Source organism: Uranotaenia lowii, chromosome 2, assembly GCF_029784155.1.
Source record: "Uranotaenia lowii strain MFRU-FL chromosome 2, ASM2978415v1, whole genome shotgun sequence".
Lineage (NCBI taxonomy): Eukaryota > Metazoa > Arthropoda > Insecta > Diptera > Culicidae > Uranotaenia > Uranotaenia lowii.
In genome coordinates, this window is record NC_073692.1 from 331,804,960 (window position 1) to 331,829,714 (window position 24,755).

General features: G+C 43.5%; 3 protein-coding genes across 5 annotated transcripts; all 3 read left to right on the forward strand.

The window, feature by feature from the left end:
• The first annotated feature begins 650 nt into the window (after positions 1 to 650).
• LOC129747470 (uncharacterized) lies at positions 651 to 7,129 on the forward strand. Its single transcript, XM_055741712.1, has 4 exons — positions 651 to 1,065; positions 1,126 to 3,366; positions 3,644 to 6,005; positions 6,066 to 7,129. The coding sequence occupies exons 1-4, from the start codon at positions 747 to 749 to the stop codon at positions 7,084 to 7,086; spliced, it is 5,943 nt and encodes a 1,980-aa protein (XP_055597687.1). The 5' UTR covers positions 651 to 746; the 3' UTR covers positions 7,087 to 7,129.
• Positions 7,130 to 8,658: 1,529 nt separating this feature from the next.
• Positions 8,659 to 10,156, forward strand: LOC129749125 (uncharacterized). 2 transcript variants are annotated; one of them, XM_055744010.1, is made up of 4 exons: positions 8,659 to 8,856; positions 8,915 to 9,095; positions 9,163 to 9,290; positions 9,354 to 10,156. In XM_055744010.1, exons 1-4 carry the CDS (start codon positions 8,774 to 8,776, stop codon positions 9,955 to 9,957), a joined length of 996 nt encoding a protein of 331 aa, XP_055599985.1. In that variant the 5' UTR covers positions 8,659 to 8,773; the 3' UTR covers positions 9,958 to 10,156. The 2 variants fall into 2 exon arrangements, with proteins under 2 accessions (XP_055599985.1, XP_055599986.1); XM_055744011.1 differs by having other exon boundaries at positions 8,660 to 8,856; positions 8,960 to 9,095.
• Positions 10,157 to 17,451: 7,295 nt separating this feature from the next.
• Positions 17,452 to 19,506, forward strand: LOC129747836 (uncharacterized). Of its 2 annotated transcripts, none has more exons than XM_055742196.1 (4): positions 17,452 to 18,206; positions 18,265 to 18,445; positions 18,513 to 18,640; positions 18,704 to 19,506. In XM_055742196.1, the coding sequence occupies exons 1-4, from the start codon at positions 18,124 to 18,126 to the stop codon at positions 19,305 to 19,307; spliced, it is 996 nt and encodes a 331-aa protein (XP_055598171.1). In that variant the 5' UTR covers positions 17,452 to 18,123; the 3' UTR covers positions 19,308 to 19,506. The 2 variants fall into 2 exon arrangements, with proteins under 2 accessions (XP_055598171.1, XP_055598172.1); XM_055742197.1 differs by having other exon boundaries at positions 18,310 to 18,445.
• Positions 19,507 to 24,755: the final 5,249 nt, after the last annotated feature.

The following is a 24,755-nucleotide window of genomic DNA, read 5'->3' on the forward strand; positions in this document are numbered from 1 at the left end:
TGATTGGAACTTTTATGGCTGCTCGGACAAAAACAAACACATATGCCACAAGTTGAGAATTTCCATTGAATTTTAAACAAACAGATATAATTTTACACTGTTTGTGATATAAATTTCATTGACCGCTTGGTTTTTACATCACAGAATGTAAAATTATATCAAAACAATTTATTTCTATTCTAAAGACTAAAATTACATCAAAAGGAGTTAAAAATTACATCTTTTGTGAATTACACTCGTAAAAAAATAGATCACTCGTGTTTTAGATTCCGTATACTTTTAGAAATTTTTTGCTGTGCACCGTACTTCATAAGAAATCTGCTATCGAAAATGACGAAAATGAAAAAAATTTAAACATCGACACTGCCTATCAATTTCGTTACTTCAGCACCTCTAGCGGCAAAAATGCACTGGATTAAACGTATCGGTTTGTGCGCTGGATAAGTTCTCACCGTAAAACTTCCAATTATCTCCACTGGTAGCGCTGCTGACGTAGTCTGTTCCCAAAATTTTCCATGTATACGAAAAACCGGATCACAACAAAGAAGGTAGTGTGTGTGAAATCGCAATGTTTTGAACCCACATTCTTCCATTCTCCCCCTTTGACAGATCGCATTCCGAACCGCGTGGTTTTGTTGTTCTAAAATCGGTCTCAAACGTGCAACAGGAACTAGTCGGTCTCTTTTATTCAAAAATACACCTTTAAAACAATACTTTAACCTGCTAATTTAGTGACACCCGAAAGCATGACCACAACGGCAATGAAGCGAAAATCGATTTCCGCCGGGGGCTGTCCGTTCGGGGCCAAAAAAGCGAAAGTTGAAAATGGAACCGGTGGCGGAGCGGGTAAGAAAATGAAAAAGCTGAAGGTAAAAAAGGATGGTTTGAAAGTAAAGCGGAATGCACTAACCAAGGATAAGATTCGTAAGGTAAAGATAAAGAAGGGTACGGCGAAAAAGATTCTGGAGGATACGAAGCAACAGCATCCGGTAGATAATACCCCCGCGAATAAAGTGGTTGAGAATTTCAGGCAAAAGCTGAACCAAGATTCAGTACCTATCGATGGTGAGTAGATTGTTGATTGATTGTTAAAAGAAATGTTAATGATTTTCACTTAAATTTTAGTGATTCGTCATTTTACGGCCTCGCTGCAACAGAATCCCTCTTACGCAGTAGATTACATTCGAGCGGGTGGCACGTTTAAGCCGCTGATCAAAGTTCTGAATGCTCTCGACAAGGAAAAACTATCGGACATTGCGGAGTTGCTCACGTTGATACACTACATTCTGATCGAAAGTGTTAACTATGACGAAACACATGCCGATTATGCAGCCAAATGTGCGAAGTCAATTATAACCGATTATAAGCCAGTAATAATGTCGTTGTTAAGGACCCTGCAAAATGAGTTTCATAAATCTTCGGCGTTCCGCATTCTGAAAGCAGTTCTGCTCGTTGATTATAGCCATGGTAAAGATATTCTGAAACTGTTGGATGTCTGCCTTCCGGATATGGAGATGCTAACTGTTCGCGAAAGTTCGGCTAATGATTCGCATGAATCGTTACGTGGAGTTTTTATCGATTTCAATCTTTCGTTTCTGATCGATACGGGAGCAGATTTGACCAGAGCTTGGTTAAGTCGTTTTCTGTTGGTTAACCCGCTGGTATCAAATCTTTTGTACGACAGGGCTGAAAACGTTATTTTGGTAATGAAAACGTTTCAACAATACGTTTTAGAATGTCCGGAGATCGATAAGTACATTTACCGTACAACCTTTTCAACGGATATTCTAAAAGCATTGATACATGTGTACGATTGGGTTGGACCACCAAAAGCTAACATTAACGAAGAACTACGTGCGTCGGTTTCAAATGCTGTCGAAAAAGTTGTGCTTCCATTACTGACGTCGAAAAAGTATCACTTAGTTCCAAAAGTAACCGATTTAGCTAAAGGAAGCTCCCGGCACAAGCATATTCTACTGGCTTTGAAAAATTCCAAACTAGGCAAGCACCAGAGAAAGTTGATTCTGAAAATTTTCGAAGTATGTCCAGAAGTTTTACCAGCTGTGTTCGAAAATTTTGGAACTTTGTTAAAAACGAAAAAACCAGAAAATCAAGCATTTTTGCTGGAAATTTTACGTGCACCGAAGCCGAAAGAAATTGTTCCACGTTTTATAACGGCAGATGCGAAGCAAGTTTCAAACTTTGTTGTTAAATCTACACTTCCAAGAACTATTCTGGAGTACGTCAGCTCTTTCATCGACAGCAGACCAGCAATTTGTTTGGAAATGTTATCCGTTATGTTGGGTCAATGTGAACAGTATCTTCAGGAGATAACTAAGTTGACGAATCTTGATCAATTTGATCAGAAAAAAGTGAAATTTGACGTTATCAACCAGATATTGGCACTTTTCCCCACCATCGATACCATAATGTTTTCCATGAACTCTGTTAGAACCAACAAACTGGTATCAAAACCATACATCGTTATGGAATATGCTATGGACATCCTGATAGCATGCATCAGAACATTTCCATCCTACATAGAAAGTTCCGCCTTCATTACAACTTACCGCAACATCCTGGACCCGGTTTACAAAAATGCTGCCCTAGAACAGGAATACCTTTCTTATGAATTCAAAGCTATTAAAGTCGTAATTGCTCTCGAGCCTCAATCAATCGCCTTCAACTCCAATCTGTTTCCATCGGTTCTCAAGCTGCTAATCAAAGTTTACCTCCACGGAAACCTAGAAATGCAACGTGAATCAACCCAAATGCTACTGTCTCTTTTCCAAAACACGTCCCTATTTGGAAACAACCCAACCGAAATAGAAATCTGGTTTCAATCACTCAAGCAAATTGAATTCACTTCGGCCATATTCCCGTACCTGGCAAAGTCATTCCGCACTGCAGCTGAGCAGCAAAATCTTCCCAAAGAGAACGATCACTCGTTAATAAACGAAGCATTCGAAAAGGTCCGTAAATCGGATTTGGACGAACTGTTCAAACAAGTCGAAGCCGAAAGCTACGGTCAACAGCAAGCCAGTTCTTCGGACAGAACCATCGAATTACCTGTGGCGGATAACTTCCTGATGTACATGTTTCACCCGAGCACGGAAAGACCCGAACAGTTTCGACCTTATTTGGAAGCGGTAGCTTTGCGCTACTTTCACCTACTACCCTATCCGGAGATTGTAGAAAATTGCTGCAAAAGTTTGGGTGGTTCCATGTACAAGCACTTCCGGAAAACGGTCGTTGATGGAAAGCTGAAGCGATTGGATGAAAACAATAGGAACGGTTCGCTTGGAAAGCTCAGCGGATTTTTGCTAGACAAGAAAACTGTTCCACTAGATCAGATTATACAGGATGGTAAGTTCCCAACAAATTTTTACTCTTTTTTTTTATTTTGATGCTGATGATAATCATTAAAGACCCTTCAGCAATTATACAGGTCGAAAAAAGTTTTGTGGTCAAAACTCGACTGCCACCCTAAAGTACATAGCATCTTATAAATCTGAATTTGAAATCTGACTATGAAATCTAAGACCTAGCTTTGACACCTGGGTCTGGGAGAGGAAATTTAAAACCTGGTGTTTTTCGGAATACATATATATTATCCTCATATTTTTCTTATCATCTTTTTCAGACTCCACGGATCAACGCTGCGAGTTGGTCTATCTCATACATCAGACCGTTTTCTACGCAACCCGCTTTATTGAGCAAGGTGATTTGGACCAAGAATATGTATCGGTGTGCTTGCATTATCTAAACACCCTACTAGATCGGCTTCTGCAGGTCGAAATCGAACTCCCCGCCCAGGATCGTAAGCTTGACGAAGTTCTGCGTAACATTTTCTGCCATCGACCGGTCTTGTATCAGCATTTCAGTATTCGCAAAGAAAGAACGGAGTTGCGAAAAAACGTGACTGGGCTCGTTTATCAGCTGTTCAAAAAGTTACAATCTGTCGAAAGTTTTGGACAGCACACGGTGCTTTATTCGAACAAAATCGTTGGCGAACTTATTAGATCGTCGACACTGGGAGGAGATGAATATATCTTGGATGCTGGATTGGTCGAGAAGTTGTTAGAAATATTTGAACTCAACGAGCGCCATTGTGTGGAATTGCTGCAGCATTACGCCAATTTGCCCCATCAAAAGTTTATCAACGAAAAAAATGAGAAAACCTATCATTACAATTTGTTGGTTGGTAGCCTGATAAAATTGGCCAAAAGCTACGACGTTTTCTTGGACGAACAGACTATGAAGGGCCTGTCCAAAATATATGTTGACTTCATTCGAGAAAACGGAAACGAGTTAAACTTAGAGAGTTTAGAAATCGCAATACTGGACTACCTAGAGACTTTCAGCCATAACATAGCTCATTTGGATCTTGACTTGTTCCGAAGTTTCTTCGAGAGCAAACGATTGGGAAAACCGATGGTTCGTCTTGCCGCTTTTCTTCTGGAAAGGGATGATCGATATGGAGAAGCTTTTATTGAACTGATTCCAGGGAACATCACTAAAAAAGAATTGATTTATCCGTTGGTCAATGTAGCATTCCGTAAAGGTGTTTTGAGCAACAATAAAGATGCTTTGAAGAAGACTATGACCTCAATTTACAACGAATTCAAGAGTGGCTTGAGTAAAACCATCGAAAAACCAGGCAAAGCTGCGGTGATCTACAAAGAGAATCATATTGCAAACAGCGAGTTGATTAAAAATTGTATGCCAAGCAATGAATGTGTAGATTTTGCCAAGAAAAAACTTAAACTGGATACATTGGAAATATATCAGCTAAAACTCATGATGGAGATCTACCGAAAGGCACTAGAAAGTGCGAATGATGATGTCAACCAATCCAAAGTAATTTATGTAAACGTGTTTAACGTTTTACTGCAGTTTTTCAATATTTTATTGAAGGCTTCTGACATTACCAAGGAACTGGACAAGCTTCATGAACTGGTTTTGGTCACCTTTTCATGGGCAGAAACTTCTAAAAATTCGAAGCACTTAAAGAACGTAGAATTCAAAGAAATCACGGATAGTTCAAACTGGAATAATTTCTGCAAATTTTCCTTGAAGCTTGGAATTGACATTCAAAAGTGTCCCGATAATCCCTACAGATATGACGATCGTTTATATATTTTGCTGAAAATCTCAGCTGTACTCGTTAATCTTTTTTATAAAGACAACAGCTCACCTGCAGAATTGGCTACGCTCTACGAACTAGCTTTGACGCACTCCCGATTTTTGGATGTGCTGCTTGTTTCTTTCCAGTTTCGAGTGAAAACATCACTGGTTCATCTCCTGTTCAACATCGCTCGCAAGAATTCTAGCGTTATGACCAAGAAACACATCCCAATACTGCTGGGAGCTTACGGTGCCACATTAACGGAAACCAACCGTTACGTTCTAGCCTTGATTCAGCTTTACGAGCAGTCCAACATCCATATGCACGAATATCGCCCTTATCTGTGGGGAGAAACGGCTATTAAGCAGTTTTCCCTAGGGCAAGAATCGTCCGATAAGCAAACTCTGTTCAGAACAAACAACTCTGAAGCCCTCTCCCTATTCAGCAAAGACAATCTAGGCAACACTCTTCGTAGTTTTCCTATCTGGCGCAAACTAGACGCCACCCGACAACTACCAGATGTGAACTTTGACGAACTAGTCAAAGACTCTCAAAGCCCAGGAATGATACAACCTCAAAATGAACTGGAACGCTACGTCGAGCAACAGCAGTTTCATCGGAGAAAAAATCCTCCAGCTGAACTTTTGGAACACTGTGCCGGAAAGCGAGAAGTTCAGGCAGCCATATATGATCCCTCATTTTTGCTTCCAATGATGGGTTATTTGTTTGCACCGGAAAACTACGATCTGCTCGATTTGGCTGGTAAAAACGGCGCCCTGGCAATTCCCTTCGCTTGTCTTGCCAGTGACGATGAGTCGATGCGAGTGGCAGCTGCCAGTGTGATCGTGAGGATTCGAGGCCATTTGGAGCTTTCTAGGTAAGCTCTCTTTTACATTTCCCAATTCTTCAAAACATTGTAATTTTCCAATTTTTACAGAAAATTCATCGACTCAAAATTTTGGCTGCACTTATTCAACGCAGTACAGAACGGCGTTGCCACGCTAAACCGGGGGAAACCGTCAAATAAGGACAAACCGGACAACACCAAGAAAAAGTTACCGAAGCCCGCTTTTCTACCGACCCTGTTCATCGGCGAAACTATCAACATTCTACCGGAAGTTCTGAACGAGCTTCACTCGACTCTCACACACTACTTTCTCCTAAAGGACACGTTCGATTTCAAAGCGGTCCCAAATTTCTTGGTAATGTTCCACAGCAGTGAGGTCAAGCACAACCTGCACCGGGTATTCATCATGGAAACAATTTACAATGGCATCAAAAGTCACGATGACTTCATGATTCTTCGAACATCCCCCGTCATTCGAGCGCTGCTAGATTTTTACGGTTCCCCGCTTTCGAACAGAGAGCTAAACATTCTTATTTTAAACGCCCTCAACTCTATTGTCAAAACTCCAAAATCGTGTGAGGTGATGGTCAACACACTAGGCTTTCTAACTTGGATCAGCGAACGTATCGAGAGCATCGAGAGTTTCCATTTCGACACTATTGAAGCCTTCCTTGGAATACTGAGCAACATTTGGTACTCGGTCCAGGTCCAAAGACAGTCTTTCAACGTACCACAATTAAGCCGCACCATTCTGATAATAATCCTGAAATTTGTTCCTCTTTTTTCAACCCGAAGCTCCAGTAAAACACTATCACGGTTCCTAAACCTATTGGAGAAAACGACTACAGATAAGGAAAGTAACCTAACACTAGTTTCAGAAAAGGTGCTGCAATCGATGATGGAATACTTCGAAAAGCTGTTTGAACAGCAGCTGTGGCATGTTAAGTACGTGTTGGCTAATGGGAATGTGCAACACTGTGAAGAAAGTGTTTCTTTGGCAAGGAAACTTTCGGCTCAGGGTATGGAGGACAGTACCATCTTTGTGGTGTTATCATTGAGGCGTTTCGTTATACAATGGTTGACGGCGCGAAATGTCGTCAAAGAAAATTGAGTTGATTTTTTTAGTAATGATGTAAGCCTATTTTTAATAATAAATTCTGTAGATTTAAATGTATAAATAAGTCTCCTGAATCAGTGTATCCCGTATATTCGAAAATGATTCTGAACACACCATTATTCGATAGTATCAAACAAATTATTGACGACCGGAAGTTTCATATCTATTGCTAGAGGAGTATGTTTTTTCCCGCTGCTTTCAGACTGGGTAAATGAGGTTAATTTATCGAAAATTTTTGCTCCACCAACAATTTGTACATCCTGAACCACTCTTTACCCACACGAATTGACCCCTCAACTGGAAATACCTCTGCCCTGGACTTAAGCTTAGTGTCCTGGAACCTTAGCCCAAAACTCTCCTGAACAGTTCTGGAAGACAATCACGGCAGTGACCACATTCCAATCATTGTATCATTCGAGCACTCTACCCCTACAGTAGCCACAAGACCTCGGTGGAAATACGAGGACGCCGACTGGGTCGGTACCAATTTGAAATCGAGCTAGCTTTGAAAAGTAATTTAAGCCACACATATGATTCCTTCACTAGACTACTCTTCAACACAGCCTCTTTGTACGTTGGTGAGGCCCAGAAGTTCGAGACTCCATCAAGCTTCGCCGTAAAAAAACTCCGAGCACTACCTCGCCTTCCTAATGACCACCCCCAAAAGCTTCTTGCTCTTGGAGAGTACAAAGCTGCACGATCTGTCGCTAAAGCTGTTGTTAGAACCGCTAAAAGAAATAGTTGGAGGGACTTTGTGGAAGAAATCAATCCTGAAACTCCATCCGCCAAAGTTTGGGATAAAATCAAACGCTTGAGTGGCTCCAATCGCTCCAGCCGTTTCCATCTGTTGTTGGGCCAACAATACTCTAACGACTCTGCATTTGTCATTTGTTATTTGTTTATTTCATCAACAGATCACATATTGATCCAAATGATAGGTTAAAAATTGAAGACAAACTACAATTACACGGAATTTACCCTATACTATACTTAAAGCACTAAGGATTCTTCTACGGAATAATTCCCTCGAAACGCCAAAATCAAAATGATCGGAGAAGCGGTTAAACGTCCTTATTGCACCAATTAGCGCTGTATTAGCTCCGTAGTTATTCTGTCGGAGAGGAGCAAAGAGCTGAAGATTACGATTCCTCAAGCCTCGGGATCGCACGCTGAGTTGGAGTGCTTCTAGCAGTGCAGGGCAGTCGGTTCTAGACGAAAGCAGATCGGCAACAATAGGGCCCGTGTTGCGGTCCGGCGGGCCTGCAGCGTGTCGATGTCGATAAGGCGGCAGCGGCTTTCGTAGCTGGGGAGTCGGAATGGGTCTTGCCAGTTCAGGTTCCGGAGAAAGAAACGCAAAAAACGCTTCTGGATGGCATCGATACACTCCGAGCCATTGTAACATATAAGATTATACTTGGTTTATTTTGTCTTCAATAAACCAATTCGGATAAATAACATGTCATCAAACAAAATAATTGTCACCGAATGAGAAAAACTTCGAAGGATTTTGCTCCGTGTATACAAAAAGTGTGAACCGACCTGAAGAAAACTGAAACCGTACTGTTGTCATCCGCAAGAAAACTGGGCAAGGAAGAAAAAGCATCAAGAAAACACCAGCACCGGCTCAACTTCACGCACTTCCGTGGGATTGTCATTCGACAAAAGAAAAAGTGCGGGATAGATGCAGTGTGCCTCGTTGTCGCGATTTCGGAAACCAAAGCCCCTGAATCTACCTAAACGGGAAACGCACCAAATAGAGAGAAGGTAAGCGATCAAAATAGAGTGAATTTAGCACTGATTGCAAACATCCAATTTGCCACAGAACTCGTCCTAACGACTCCTTCTCTGCCTTTTCTTCTCGTGTCAGGAGCGGAGGAAGAAAGCCGAGAACGGCTGTTTGCCGAATCGTGCTGCTGTTCCGTGACGAAAACAACCTGCGAAGGTTTCCCAAGCCGTTGGAAAGACGGTCACAAAGAGTTTGGCTACTTTGGGAACCCGCAGAGGTGAGTTTACGGCACCAATTTGCATTCGAGCAAATTTTATTAAAAAACTTTTCCCCACACTCAATAGTTGGAGACGAAAGCACGGAAAATAACCAACAAACGAGCACCCGGAGAAGAGGAAAAGTGCCAAGTAATCCCGGCAACTGAACCGGCAAACGGAAGGGAAAAAGTTCCCGAGAGCCCCTTCACAAAAGGGTGAGAAATTAAACAACAGACAAAATATGTTGTGCTAAATTGCTGACGTTGTTGGTGCCGCAGGGCTCTCTTTTTCCCCTTCTTTTCTTCCTCTTTTTCTCCCAGGAGTTGGTCAACGGTGTGCGAGCGGACAACAGTACGCGTGCGGAAACAAGCGGGAACCGAAGAGCATCAGAAAGCAGTTCGACAGTGGTCGATGGTCATCAAGGAATCGCAGGACTTCCGGAGAAGCCGGAATTCATCGCTACAAGGTACCAGACGGAGATTCGACAGTGGTCGAGGAGTTCGAGGGAACCGGAAACAGATTCCGGAAGAATCCGGATTGCACGGAGGAGAATTTCACCAGAAAAGTGCTCGACAGTGGTCGAGAGTATCAGAGGAACGGTTCGTGGTTTTCCGGAACAATCCGGGTAGAAGCTGCACGGAATCGAAGCCGACGGCTGCCGGTGGAGAACGATTCGGCCTTGACGCAGGCCAGAGAATCGTCGTCGACCGAAGAAGGCAATCTACCGCAACCGCAAGTATGCTGTCAGGACATCCAAATGCGAATTGTTGCTGCGTTCGCCACCCGAGCGATTTCTGCGATTTCTGGGTCAACGATGACCGACCAATTGATCGTCATTCTTGGGACGAATCGAGTCCGGAACATCCAGTGAAATGCACGTAAGTCAGCTGTTTATTCATTGCTTTCACACACCATAAATAATCAGATGAATGAGCCTGAGGGCAAAATAAAAAGGATGGCTTGACCATCAATAATTTGTTTGAGAAATGTAATGACATGTTTAAATTTATTGCTTTTGCTTAGAACAACCTGAGCTAGCCTGGCAAAGAGGAAGAAACAATTCTCTTCTTCTTTTCCTTAAGCCAAAACCCCTTTTCTTCTTACATGGCACCCAACGTTAAAAACCCACACAGCACAACAGAATTTCATGGTTTTTCGATGGTTTTTCCTCCTTATCGTTAATTTTCGAAATCTTGTTAAGATTTCATTGTTTGGTTCGTCTTTGGATTCATATTTCGTTTTTGCTGCTTTAAAGTAAGTAGCATTTAGAGCTATCATCATAACAAGTACAATACAAAGTAAGTAAATTATAGTTAAGATGGATTTTTCGTTGCTATCAGAAGAGGAGATCGCTTACGAATTAGCGTTGCGACACATTTTGAATGTGAATTCACTTACACATCGCAGCAAAGTGTTGCGTTTAAAAGCACTTTTTCAAGAAGAACAAATTAAGGACTTTTTTCACAATAGTTCAATTCATGTGATGAGTCCTACAATCAATATTGAGAATTGCACAGTTGGCATTAAAGATCTGCAAACTTTTGCCGATTTAGCTTGCAAAACAAACAACAATCAGGATCTTAAAGTAGCTAGAGCTAGATTGCTTCATTATGACCAAAGATTGAAAATCATAGATCCACCAAACTATCTTATTGATGTTCTCACGTCCCTTCAGTCAATCGTAAGCGAGTTGCTCAAAAAAGTGCGTGCGCATATTGAAAACGGTGCTAGTGCAAACTCTAGTTTAGTGGCAGCGGAAGAGGAAGGAGTCGGAGGAGAAAGCAGTCTTGCTGAGATTTTTAACGCTTCAGCAAGTATTCAAAACACCACGATTCAGGCAGGTTCACCAATCAACACAAGCCGAGGACGAGGGCGAGGAGTTTCGCCACATCAACAGACAGGAGCCGTTCCAAAGCAACGAGTGTTGAACAACGACTTCGAAACCAACAACCCTCCACACCTTCTCCCCAATCCTCATGCGCAACCACAACGGGTTTTGAACAACAATGCATCTGCAATCAACCGTGATCAACAACTACAGCAATCAACTGAAGACAACAACGAAGGTAATCGACGTAACTTCAGATCAGCACAGGCAGGAAACAGCAGCACGGAAAGAGAGCGTTTCGACGATCTTAGAAACGAGCTCTTGAACAACCTGTTGCAGCTACAACTTCAGCCACGCAGAAATGACGAGAATAGCAGGATGCAGAAGGCGATACACCACTGGCGTTTCTTCTTCAAGGGGCGCGAAGACGTCGAGAATCTCAACACGTTCCTGGATCGAGTTGAAAGCTTTGCGGTTTCGGACGATATTTCCGATGAGGTGTTGCTGTCAGGCGTCAAGCATTTACTTATGAACGATGCGCTAGAGTGGTATGCAGATAACCAACGTCAACTGGTGTCGTGGGACGCGTTCAAGCGTATCATTCGACGTGACTATCTAGGTGAAGAGCATGGTCAGTTGCTGAGAGCTGAGGCGTTTTTCCGTTACCAAGGTGAAGCAGAATCGTTCGATCAATACTTCAAAGACATTTCTACGTTGTTCCGGTTTGCCGATCCACCGATGTCCAACGCAGAAAAGCTGTTCCTGGTAAAAAAGAACATGCGCATGGATTACCTATCAGCAGTCACAGCAGCGAACCCTACAACGCTGGAGCAGCTAGTTCGGACGTGCAAGACCCAAGACAACATGAAGCTTTTGCTGGATAGACAACAACGCATGTCTATTCCAAGGGAATCGCTATTAGCACCGAGGTTGGCTACTCCGAAGAACCAGCAGAAACCGTCATACAACCAGCGTTTCTCGAAGGTGAATTTAGTGGAAAAGAACAAAGCGGGAGAATCTGTAGCAACAACTCGACTACAAGAAGCGGCAGAAGCAGACGACGAAGAATATTGGCACCTGAAAATGGAAGAGCTGACGGAGCAGATCAACGCCATCAAGACTTTTGTAGATCGTAGACATCCCAGGACCACAAATAGGCAGAATCAACCGTCGACACTCAACCAACAACAACAATCACCTTATCCGAAGTACACGCAACAGCAACAGCTGCAGGCTACACAACATCAGTGGCAGAGCTCTCGGTATCCGGTAGAACAGCAACAGTTTGAAGGAACGCAGCAGTATTCGGGGAATCAAAATCAACAATTTCAGCATTCGCAGCAACCGTGGCAAGGTCATCAGCAACGATCTGCGAATTACAATCAACAGTATCAGCCCAACCAACCAAATCAACAGTACCTGACTACTCAACAACAATTTCAGCAGAACAGACAACCCTGGCAAACACAAGAGGCACGGCAACTCAAACAGTACTCACAGGACCAGCGGAGAACTCTGACAATTTGTTGGAATTGTGAAGAAGCAGGACACCGATTCGTCGATTGTGAGAAGGAGCAGACTTTCTATTTCTGTCATGGCTGCGGCAAAAAGGGATTCACTCTGCGCAACTGCACATCATGTCGTTCTAGCGCGGGAAACTACGAAGCGGGGAATCGTCAGTAGAGAGGGATGATTCAATTAACCCAAGCGACACTCTCAATGAAAATCTGATATTGACACACTTAAATGCTATCATCATAAATCCCGGACATGACAACAGACCGCATGCAATCATCGGAGTATTAGGTAGAAGGATGAAAGCACTATTAGACAGCGGAGCCAATTGCTCATTGCTAGGCGGCAAGCATACACGAATAGTTGACGATCTAGGATTACGGAAAGGAACGGTGCAAGGTGGAATAAAGACAGCAGATGGTACGAGCCACATGATATCAAACTTCGTTCGCCTGCCTATTGCCTACAACAATCGTAACGAAACACTTCCTGTTTTATTAGTTCCGTCAATTCCAGACTGTATTATTTTGGGGATGGACTTCTGGAACACCTTTGGTGTTAAGGCCGTGTGTTGTACGCTGGAATCCATGACGACAGAAGCAGATGTAGAAGATCCTCCAGAAGAACAGGTTACGAAGACACTATCGGATGAAGAGCAGAACCGGTTAGAGATGGTTGTACAGCAATTTCCTAAAGCAGAAGATGGCGAATTAGGCAGAACACAGCTATATGAGCACCGTATCGACGTTGGAAACGCACCACCGAAGAAACAAAGGCATTATCCGATGTCAAAATACGTGCTGGAGGAGGTAAATAAGGAGATCGACAGGATGTTGGCCATGGATGTCATCGAGGAGGCCATGTTCTCCCCTTGGAACAACCCACTCGTCGCTGTGAAAAAGAAAAACGGGAAATGTCGTGTCTGCTTGGACGCCCGCCACCTGAATAGTGTGATGATCAACGAAGGTTACCCGATTCCACAAATTTCGTCAATCATCAACAATTTAAGCGGTTGCACATACATCTCGACCATCGATTTAAAGGACGCATTTTGGCAGCTTCCATTACATCCAGATTCTCGTCCGCTAACTGCATTCACAGTACCCTCTCGGGGTCATTATCAGTTTCGTGTTGTTCCTTTCGGTTTATGCACGGCTAGTCAAGCGCTGGCGAGGGTAATGACGCACATCTTCGCCGACATGGAACCGCACGTGTTTCACTACCTCGACGACATCGTGATTTGTTCAAAAGACTTTGAGGAGCATCTGAAAACACTGGAAGAAGTCGCTCGAAGACTGAGAATAGCAAACCTAACAATATCCAAGGAAAAATCGATGTTTTGCCGGAAGGAGATTAAATACTTAGGGTATGTCTTGAACGAGCAGGGATGGAAAGTCGACGATGAAAAAGTTGAATGCATAGTGAAGTTTCCGGTTCCCGCTCAGCGAAAGGAGTTGCAGCGCTTTTTGGGCCTCTGCAATTGGTACCGTCGCTTCATCCATAACTTTGCCAAGGTTGCAGCACCACTTACGGAACTCACCAGGACCAAGGTTAAATTTCGCTGGACCAAGGAAGCAGAAGAGGCATTTTTGAAGCTGAAATCAATGTTGGTCTCCGCACCGATTCTTGCTATGCCGGACTATTCAAAGCCGTTCGCGATCGCGTGTGATGCCAGCGATGTCGCCATTGGAGCTGTGCTCACCCAAGAGATTGACGACGAGGAACATCCCATATGCTACTTCTCCCAAAAGCTGTCAGCATCGGAGAGGAAGTATTCGACCACAGAACGGGAATGTTTGGCGGTAATAAGGTCCATAGAAAAGTTTCGCGGTTACGTGGAAGGAGTTAGGTTCATCGTGCATTGCGATCACGCTGCATTGAGTTATTTAAAGTCGATGAAGAATCCGACGGCACTCCTCAGTCGCTGGATACTCAGATTGAATGCCTTCGATTTCGAGATTCGCTACCGAAAGGGTACAATCAACGTGGTTCCGGACGCCTTGTCGAGAGCAGTCGCCACAATTACGCTCACCAAGGACGAAACGAAGGACACCTGGTACAAAGAACTTGTTTTGCGGGTCACAAAAGAACAGGACAAGTATCCAGACTTTAGAACGATCGACGGAGAGTTGTACAAGAACTGTCGATGTCGCGACGAAACCGGAATCACCACGCACACATGGAAGAAGGTAATTCCACTTGAAAGTCGGCAAGAAGTAATTAAAAGGTTTCACGATTCTACAACAGGAGCTCACCTGGGATTCTATAAGACGCTGAAGAAAATCCAAACCCACTTCTACTGGCCCAAGATGCAGGACGATGTTAGCCGTTTTGTTCGAAGCTGTGACACCTGTAAAGCTAGCAAGGCACCGAACACAAAGATGATGCCGCAAATGGGGAATGCCAAACCAGCCAAAGTTCCATGGGAGCTGATCTCGGTGGATTTCGTGGGCCCTCTGACGCGTTCAAAGCAGGGAAACACTGTCATGTTTGTCGTAGTAGATTGGATAACGAAGTACGTTATAGTGCAACCGATGAGAGCAGCAGATTCAGTCCGTATGGTACGTTTCTTGGAAGAACAGGTGTTTCTAAAGTTCTCACGACCCAGGATCATACTTTCCGACAATGGCAAGCAGTTCGAATCAGCCGCATTCAAATCGTTACTGGCACGCAACAAGATCATCAACATGCGAACCGCCTACTACTGTCCTCAAGTAAACAACGCCGAACGCACCAACCGCGTATTGATCACATGCATCCGCTCGCTAATCGACGAAGACCATCGCCGTTGGGATGAGAATCTACCGGCGATCACCGCAGCGATCAACAGCGCGAAGCACGAAGTCACTGGAGTCAGCCCGCACTTCACGAATTTCGGCCGTGATTTGATTCTACACACTGATCTCTACGCACAACAACACTTGAACGCCGCGGATGATCCGAAGATCACACAGGATCTACGATTGTCAGGAATCAAGCGAATCCAAGAGTTTATCACGAAGAGGATCAAGAAAGGTCACGAAGAGTCCAAGCAGCGATACAACTTAAGGAAGCGGACGGTAGATTTCAAGATTGGTGATGTAGTCTGGAGAAGGAAGTTCAACCTGTCATCGAAGGCTGATCATGCCAACCAAAAGCTGAATCCGAAGTTCGTGCCAGCAGTTATTCGAAATGTGCTAGGTGCGAATCGGTATGAGTTAGAAGATGTCTCGAGCGGGAAACGCGGACGCTATCACGCGAAAGACATCAAAGCAGATTAAGTTTCAAGCTATGTAAGCAACAACGCTGACCACAAGCTCACTCAGAGCACAAAACACGAAATGGAGAAGGCTGAAGGACCAACATCATCTTTGAATCCTCGCCACCAACAACTCGGAGCAAATTTGCAGAATTCTTCAATTCAAACAACTCAACGGAACACAGCTGATGCTAATTCGTCGCTAGCACACCGACGAACACAACGAAGTAGGCGTTTATGAAGGAGACAACGGCCTTGCGTGGGACCAGCGTCGGCTGGATGGACTCTAAGAACTCTGCCAGGAAGTTCTTCAGAATTTGGAGAGGGCCGGCAACCTCGCGTGGGATTGCCGCCACTTATTGTCCAGAAGGCAATCCTGTCATCGTGAAGCAGCGTAGCAGCGCTGGGGATAGTAGCACTGGTGAGACACCGTAGCCAGGCGCTACACACCATCGCAGAGAACCCATCCAGGTTCGGGATATTGGAATGTTCGGAAAGTCAAGTACAGCAGCTCCAAATACCACGTCGCTGCAATTGAAAGGATTGTCAGGACATCAGAAAAAGGATTCAGCACCACGAAATACAGTTATGCGAAGAAGTTGTGAGGAGTAGACATCATGACGGCCGCTACTACCATATCGACTCTCTCTCGCTAACTATAGAAAGCCACACGCCCAAATAATCAAGCTATGTACACACGGCAAAGCCTGTCAACAACGAGCACAGCTCCAAAAACAACATCCAAGGTGTGACGAGCAACAACAATCTCTCAACCACCTCTCCACCTGAAAATGTTCAAGAATACCACAATCATGCTAACGCAGCAATCAACCAAGCTTGATAGAACGAAGCACAAGAATCAAGAATACACATCCGTTCTCAGACCGTGACAAACTGACAACAACCAACACCCAACCATCAACCTATACGAACTGAAGGAAACGTCGAAGGCAAAACCAGCCCCTTCAGGCTCGGGATATTGGAATACGGGAAATCTAAGTACAGTAGCTCCAAACACCAAGTCGCTGCTGTCGAAACGACAATCAGGACTTCAAAACGGGCGAAAGAGTTAGCACCTACGGAGTTTTGCGCAGAAGTTGTGAGGGGTAGACATTATGACGGTCGCTACTTCCATATCGACTCTCGCAAACTGCCGAAAGCACCACGCACTAAGAAATCAAGCTATGTAAACACGGCCATGCCGGTCAACAACGAGAAATCTCCGAAAACAACATAAATGATGTGATGAGCAACAAAATTCTCTGCAACTACCTCTCCACCAGAAAATGTTTATAAGTACCACAACCATCATTGATACAGCAAAGAACCAAGCTTGAGAACAGGAAAACAAGAGCAACAAAACCTAGCCGTTCTCAGATCGTGAAAAACTGACACATAGCTATGAAGGCTACAAACTGATGTCGAACTGAAAGAAATACTGAAGGAGAAGAAACCGTTCGCCGGACGAGACAAACCGTGCACACCGAAAGCGACAACCATCACTATCTATTTGTATTTGTACTACGTAAAGGATTTGAAGCTACTTTCTCTACTAATAACTCTTATTATCCAAGAAATCCAAATACAAACATTCGTAGAAATTTTCGGGGGTCAGTAAGAAAATTCAAAAGGAACGCGAATTGGAGGCGCGGTAAAACCTCTATTCTGGGCTCTTTCTGATTTAGGAGACTAAATCCTCCTTTTCCTGGAACTCTACGAATCACCACGAACCTGTAAATAAAACCATCATGTTTCTCTGTAAATACTTGTAAATAGTATCGTTAAGTTTCGTTATCATTGTTCGATCTAAATCCTTTTGCTCAGTAAAGATTTTTGATCGTTTCTGCGTGTTTGCTGCAGCAGAAATTCGTTATGAGAAGCAAGTTTAAGATATTGGTCGGTGACTTTGTCACATTTAGGTGACGCAATTTTGATCACCATTTGCCAGAATTCGCTGGTGTTACTATTGGTTAGAATAAGTATCTTCGTCTTGTACTATGTGCACTACATCTGGTGTGCCTATAGGGCCACGCAACTAAGCTAGTTAATAAGCATTTTGAGTTTAGCTCAATCCTTCTGATCAATATTATCTCCGACCAAATTTCGGATGAATTTGTAATTTTTTTCATGAGCCGACTCACATCGTCTCATGAAAAAAATTTTCTGTTGTGGCAATGCTGTGTAACATATAAGATTATACTTGGTTTATTTTGTCTTCAATAAACCAATTCGGATAAATAACATGTCATCAAACAAAATAATTGTCACCGAATGAGAAAAACTTCGAAGGATTTCGCTCCGTGTATACAAAAAGTGTGAACCGACCTGAAGAAAACTGAAACCGTACTGTTGTCATCCGCAAGAAAACTGGGCAAGGAAGAAAAAGCATCAAGAAAACACCAGCACCGGCTCAACTTCACGCACTTCCGTGGGATTGTCATTCGACAAAAGAAAAAGTGCGGGATAGATGCAGTGTGCCTCGTTGTCGCGATTTCGGAAACCAAAGCCCCTGAATCTACCTAAACGGGAAACGCACCAAATAGAGAGAAGGTAAGCGATCAAAATAGAGTGAATTTAGCACTGATTGCAAACATCCAATTTGCCACAGAACTCGTCCTAACGACTCCTTCTCTGCCTTTTCTTCTCGTGTCAGGAGCGGAGGAAGAAAGCCGAGAACGGCTGTTTGCCGAATCGTGCTGCTGTTCCGTGACGAAAACAACCTGCGAAGGTTTCCCAAGCCGTTGGAAAGACGGTCACAAAGAGTTTGGCTACTTTGGGAACCCGCAGAGGTGAGTTTACGGCACCAATTTGCATTCGAGCAAATTTTATTAAAAAACTTTTCCCCACACTCAATAGTTGGAGACGAAAGCACGGAAAATAACCAACAAACGAGCACCCGGAGAAGAGGAAAAGTGCCAAGTAATCCCGGCAACTGAACCGGCAAACGGAAGGGAAAAAGTTCCCGAGAGCCCCTTCACAAAAGGGTGAGAAATTAAACAACAGACAAAATATGTTGTGCTAAATTGCTGACGTTGTTGGTGCCGCAGGGCTCTCTTTTTCCCCTTCTTTTCTTCCTCTTTTTCTCCCAGGAGTTGGTCAACGGTGTGCGAGCGGACAACAGTACGCGTGCGGAAACAAGCGGGAACCGAAGAGCATCAGAAAGCAGTTCGACAGTGGTCGATGGTCATCAAGGAATCGCAGGACTTCCGGAGAAGCCGGAATTCATCGCTACAAGGTACCAGACGGAGATTCGACAGTGGTCGAGGAGTTCGAGGGAACCGGAAACAGATTCCGGAAGAATCCGGATTGCACGGAGGAGAATTTCACCAGAAAAGTGCTCGACAGTGGTCGAGAGTATCAGAGGAACGGTTCGTGGTTTTCCGGAACAATCCGGGTAGAAGCTGCACGGAATCGAAGCCGACGGCTGCCGGTGGAGAACGATTCGGCCTTGACGCAGGCCAGAGAATCGTCGTCGACCGAAGAAGGCAATCTACCGCAACCGCAAGTATGCTGTCAGGACATCCAAATGCGAATTGTTGCTGCGTTCGCCACCCGAGCGATTTCTGCGATTTCTGGGTCAACGATGACCGACCAATTGATCGTCATTCTTGGGACGAATCGAGTCCGGAACATCCAGTGAAATGCACGTAAGTCAGCTGTTTATTCATTGCTTTCACACACCATAAATAATCAGATGAATGAGCCTGAGGGCAAAATAAAAAGGATGGCTTGACCATCAATAATTTGTTTGAGAAATGTAATGACATGTTTAAATTTATTGCTTTTGCTTAGAACAACCTGAGCTAGCCTGGCAAAGAGGAAGAAACAATTCTCTTCTTCTTTTCCTTAAGCCAAAACCCCTTTTCTTCTTACACCATTTTGGTAGTAGGGGCACCATACAGCCGAGGCATATTCGAGGGACGATCGAACCAAGCTGCAGTAAAGACTCTTGAGACAATAAATATCCTTAAAGTCTTTTGTCATGCAGTATAAAAGACCCAGGCATCTAGAAGCTTTATCGACGATGTAGTTTGTGTGGATCTTGAAATCCAGCCGTTCGTCCAGGATCACACCAAGGTCTTTGACATGCTCAACTCGTTCAATTGCCTCATGTCCAAGAAAATAATCAGCCGATAGCGGTAGCCGATTGCGTGAAAACGAAATTACCGTACATTTGTTGCGATTCAAGGGAAGGCAATTGACATCACATCAGGCGGCGAAGATGTTAAACTGGCTCTGCAGACGTTGACATCTTCGGGGCTGTTGATGGATTGAAACAATTTCAAGTCGTAGGCATACGCCAGTTTTGGTCCATCGAGAAGCAGCAGCACGTCGTTGAAGTAGATCAGGAATATGGTGGGTCCTAGGTGGCTCCCTTGAGGTGCTCCAGAAGAGGCAGGGAATTGATTGGAAATGATTCACCTGATCGTACAATAAGTTTCCGTCCTACCAGGTAGCTATGGAACCATTCCAGCAAAGAGCCGCAAATACCGATACGATCTAGTTTGGCTATGGCTATTTTGTGGTTTACCTTGTCGAAAGCTGCGGTCAGGTCGGTGTAGATTACGTCGGTTTGAGATCCCATGGCAAAACTGTCTTGCACGGAAGATGTGAAGGTCAACAGGTTTGTTGTCGTAGAGCGTTTGGGCATGAATCCATGTTGTTCGTTAGAGAAATAAAAATTGCAATACGAGAAAAATGGATCTAATACAACCAGCTCAAACAGTTTGGCGATCGCACTTAGGGCAGAAATACCGCGATAATTGTTAACGTTCCTCCTGTCACCTTTTTTGTAGACCGGAAACATGTAAGCCTCTTTCCAAATGGAAGGGAACGTGGATTCCGTGAGCGATGATTGGAAGATTCGTTTTATAGGAGTCAGCATATGTGATATATAGCGTTTTAGAAAAGTCGCTGAAACGCCATCCGGACCTGCAGAAACACTGGATTTCAGCTTAGCAGTCGCCTTCAAGACGGTATCGTCATCAATTACGATGTGATGAAAGGAAGTGCTCTGACGTGGGACGTTACTAGCCGCCATAGTCAACTGGTCCGTGGATATTGAACCAGAATCAAAAGTACTACGGAATTTGTCAGCGAAAAGGTTACAAATATCAAGGTCCGAGGTCGCCGACTTGTCTTCCAAAAACATGTAGGACGGTAAGCCCGATTCTTTCCGTTGGTCCTTAATGTACTGCCAAAACGATTTGGGTCTAGTTTTAAAACCACGCTGAATCCGGATAAGGTAGCCCTGGTAACAACACGTGCATACTTGTTTATAAGCTGCGTTAAGTTTGCGATACTGGTTTTTGGCGTGGAGAGACTTGTGCCTCAAGTAGTAGCGGAGGGCTTTGTTCTTGAGTGCTTTCATTTGTCGCAATTCTTTCGTGACCCAGGGAGCACGTAGGTCAGAGGCTGCTGAGCGTTTTGGTACGTGACGATCGATGATGTAGTTGATGATATGGGAGAACTTCATAGCAGCGGCGTTTGGGTCGGAAGATTCGAGCTCAGAATTCCAGTCGATGGCGTCAAGGGTTTGTGAAATAGCGACAAAATCGGCGTTCTTAAAATCGTGAAAAAAGGATGCCGGCTTCTTGATAGGAGTCACAACTTCAGAGATTTCAAGCGAAAGCAGCAGTTCTGTCTTGGCTCCAACGTTGTTTCTTATCGGGATGCAATCGCTCTTTGATGTAGTTCCAGATGACGTAAATGTTCTGGCCTACGCCGACGACATTACCCTGATATCCGTGTCTTCCTACTTCGTACTATCCCGAAAGCAACTACAAATAGCCGTGGATAAGGTAGACAACTGGACACCGTCCATGGGTTTCACCTTCGCTCCTGAAAAGTCAAAACTAATGCATCTTATTATCAGGAAAAATAAGCTGAACAGACTCCCTCCACTTATCATGGGCAACAAACTTATCCCCATTGCCCACGCAACCCGCATCCTTGGAGTCCTGGTGGATGACAAACTCAAATTCATCAACCATGCAAACCAAGTTCGGAAATGAGCTTCACCCAAACTAAATATACTTAAAGGGCCCTATTACATAAGACGAGTCAAGAGTAATTTTACTCGAGTAAGCCATTTTGGTATTACAGTACTCGAGTTGAGTCGAATTTCAGTCGAGTAGCTCGACTGAGTCGACTGCTTGAAAGTTCGTGACTCGGCTTTTTCACTCGACTACCGTAATACGTCATTTCGCTGAACTCGAAAGTGACTGGAGTCGAGTCGAGTTACTCGACTCGTCCTATGTAATAGGGCCCAAAAAGTCACTATTTCGATTCCTTCATGGATAGCTGATGCCTACGATGCTTCACGGATTGGGCCTATTTAGTCGCGGCGGTGACCGCATTAATGAAAATCGTTTCTATTATGGCAGAAAGTGGACAGATCCCTTTTGACTACATCATCGCAAAGAACTTTTTCATCAAAACGATCCGTTGGCTATCCTACAACCGAACCCCCAAAGTACCTATGGTCCAGCGTACCGAAAACTACCTGTAAAAATACCAAGTATCTATCCCTGAAATATCAACCCGCCCTGAACCTAGACTTCGCAAATTCAATGCTCCTGTCCCAAAATTCGATCTAAGCTTGCTCTCCGCGGTACGAGCCGGAGGGAGCTCAACTGTTGCTCTGGCCAACTATCACCAGCTCGTTAATCGAAAATACCAAAGCATACCCAAGTTCTTCACCAATGGTTCCAAGTCCAGCACTACCGACAGTGTGGCCCTTGCTCTACCACTCAAATGCTCTGTTTTCAGCTCTGAAGCTTTCCCCATCCTAAAAGCAGCCCAGGACCTCTGCTCATCTACTGGCGCAGTCATCTTCTCCGACTCTGCAAGCGTGCTGAGAGCTGTCCAGGCAGCCAACATCAAACACCCATGGATCATTGCACTTTCCAACATTGCAGCTGCGAAGAAAATAACTCTGTGCTGGATTCCTGGTCACTCCAAGATTCTCGGCAACGAAGCAGCAGATCGATAAACTTTCAACGGAAGTCAGCTGGAACCCCCAAATATGCCCATCCCTTCCTCAGACGCCTCCCACTGGCTTAAAAACCACCTGCTTCTCTTTTGGGCAAACACCTGGAACATCACCGAAAACAAGCTGAAGGAGGTCAAAAACTGCACCTATACATGGAACGACCGGAATTCTTTTTTTGAGCGGAGAGCCCTTACTCGAATACGCATAGGACACACAAGATTAACCCATGGCTATCTTATGGGTAAAGAAGACACTCGCATCTGCCTTGCTTGCAGCGTAACCATCCCCATCAAACAAATCATCACGCAATGTCCTATGAATTTTTATCTTAAAAGATTATACAGTAGTTTTTCGATTTTTTCGCTGTTCGATTTTATCAATACTCGTCAAATTCACGCTCGATTCTATCACGTTTATTGTTTCGTTTTAATCACGGTTTTTTTTTTTGAGAAATCATTCAGAAACCATTTCCAGGACCTTAATTTTCTTTCAAAAGCATAAAGCGTCTTTGATATTTCATGATATTTTTTATGGTTTATGTTATGGAATAAAAGTATTTAATAATATGAAAATGAAAAAAACTGCTTGTTTAAGCTATATAGTTTCAAAAATCGTCATTCAGATTCAGAAAACATTTGTAATAATCGACTTAAGTATTTTAACGTCACGCAAATGCTAGTGTTATTATTTGTGCTTGGTGAGGATTATCTGCCCATAGAGAAAAAATCGAGAAACACACTTTAAAAATCTAAGTTGAGCAAATTTTGAAGGTAAACTTTTCAGTTAATCAATGGTGGAAGATTAAAATATTGGAATTTGCAATTTGCGAAAGATAATTTTTTGATGCAATTTTCTTTAAATTCTTTTACAAAATGGACAAATAAGATAACGACTGTTGGATTTCCACAAAAACTTAATAATTCACTTTAATAAGATGTACACTATCGAATTTATATTCTGCATGGTTTTATTTCAATAAAAAAAATTAAAAATGCTACAGACACGAATAATTTGAACTGAAATCGATCCTTTGTGTTCAGTAAACTTTGATAATAACATCTCTTGATCAAAATTTATTGATACAAAACGTTTTCACTACTAAAAACATTAAAAAATAATGATTCAAGACAATAAAAAGATATTTTTCCAGTCAAATTTTTAGTTTCTCCAAATTCACGGTTTCGCCAAATTCACGGTGAAATTTTTTTTGACCGTGATAAAATCGAAAAACTACTGTAAATCTTTTCAAAAACTGCTCAGTTTTATGTCGAAAAGTTAAAAAAAAAATGCTGCAGCGAATTTCTTTTTGCCTCACCTATTTAGTCTTATCATTTAGTAAGAAATCAGAAGCAAACAGAATAAAAGTTTAAACGGGTGTAGGAAGGAACCCGGACGGCCCTTTTCAAGGATCATCTTGTGATTGGTTTGTTTGTTTTAACGTTTTATTTGGGATTTAAGCCTCTTGGGTTTATTCATCCTATGTCCCAAAGTTGGCACACAAAAATGCTATGCTAGAAAAGTCAGTTGTGCTAGCGATTGCTTAGCATCGCTCTTAAGTTCGGCTCATATCCTATTTGCCGCTGGTAGTGTTCGTGATACTATGCTGGTTGTTTCACCAATACTTTTCAGTTTTAGGACAATCAACCTCTAAAACGACCATGTGTGTCGACCGGCTGCCCGTTTTTTGTACCGGGAATTTTTGAGGTTAATTGTCCCATTTTATCTGTACACGTTCAGCAAGTGTGCGTAAAGCCTAGTCCACACTAGGAGACGATTCGTCTTGAGACGGTCTCAGCGTCTCCCATTTTCCTCGGGAGACACTGAGATCGCCTCAGGTTTCCAACAACAACAACAGACAACAAAGTTCGTCTCATAACAAAAATCGCAGCTCATGTTGCCTAGTGTGGACTAGGCTTAAGAAATGTCAAAAACAACTCTATTGTGCGAGAGCAAAAATTGTTTATTGACGTCATATTCACCCCTTTCTGAGAGACTTGTGTTGACGATCCGGAGCCAGCGTTTTCATTTGGTCCTTATCAAGGTTCTCGGCGACAGTTCGGATTTCCGCAACGAGCTTATGGGTCTGCCTCTCCTTCGATGTCCTT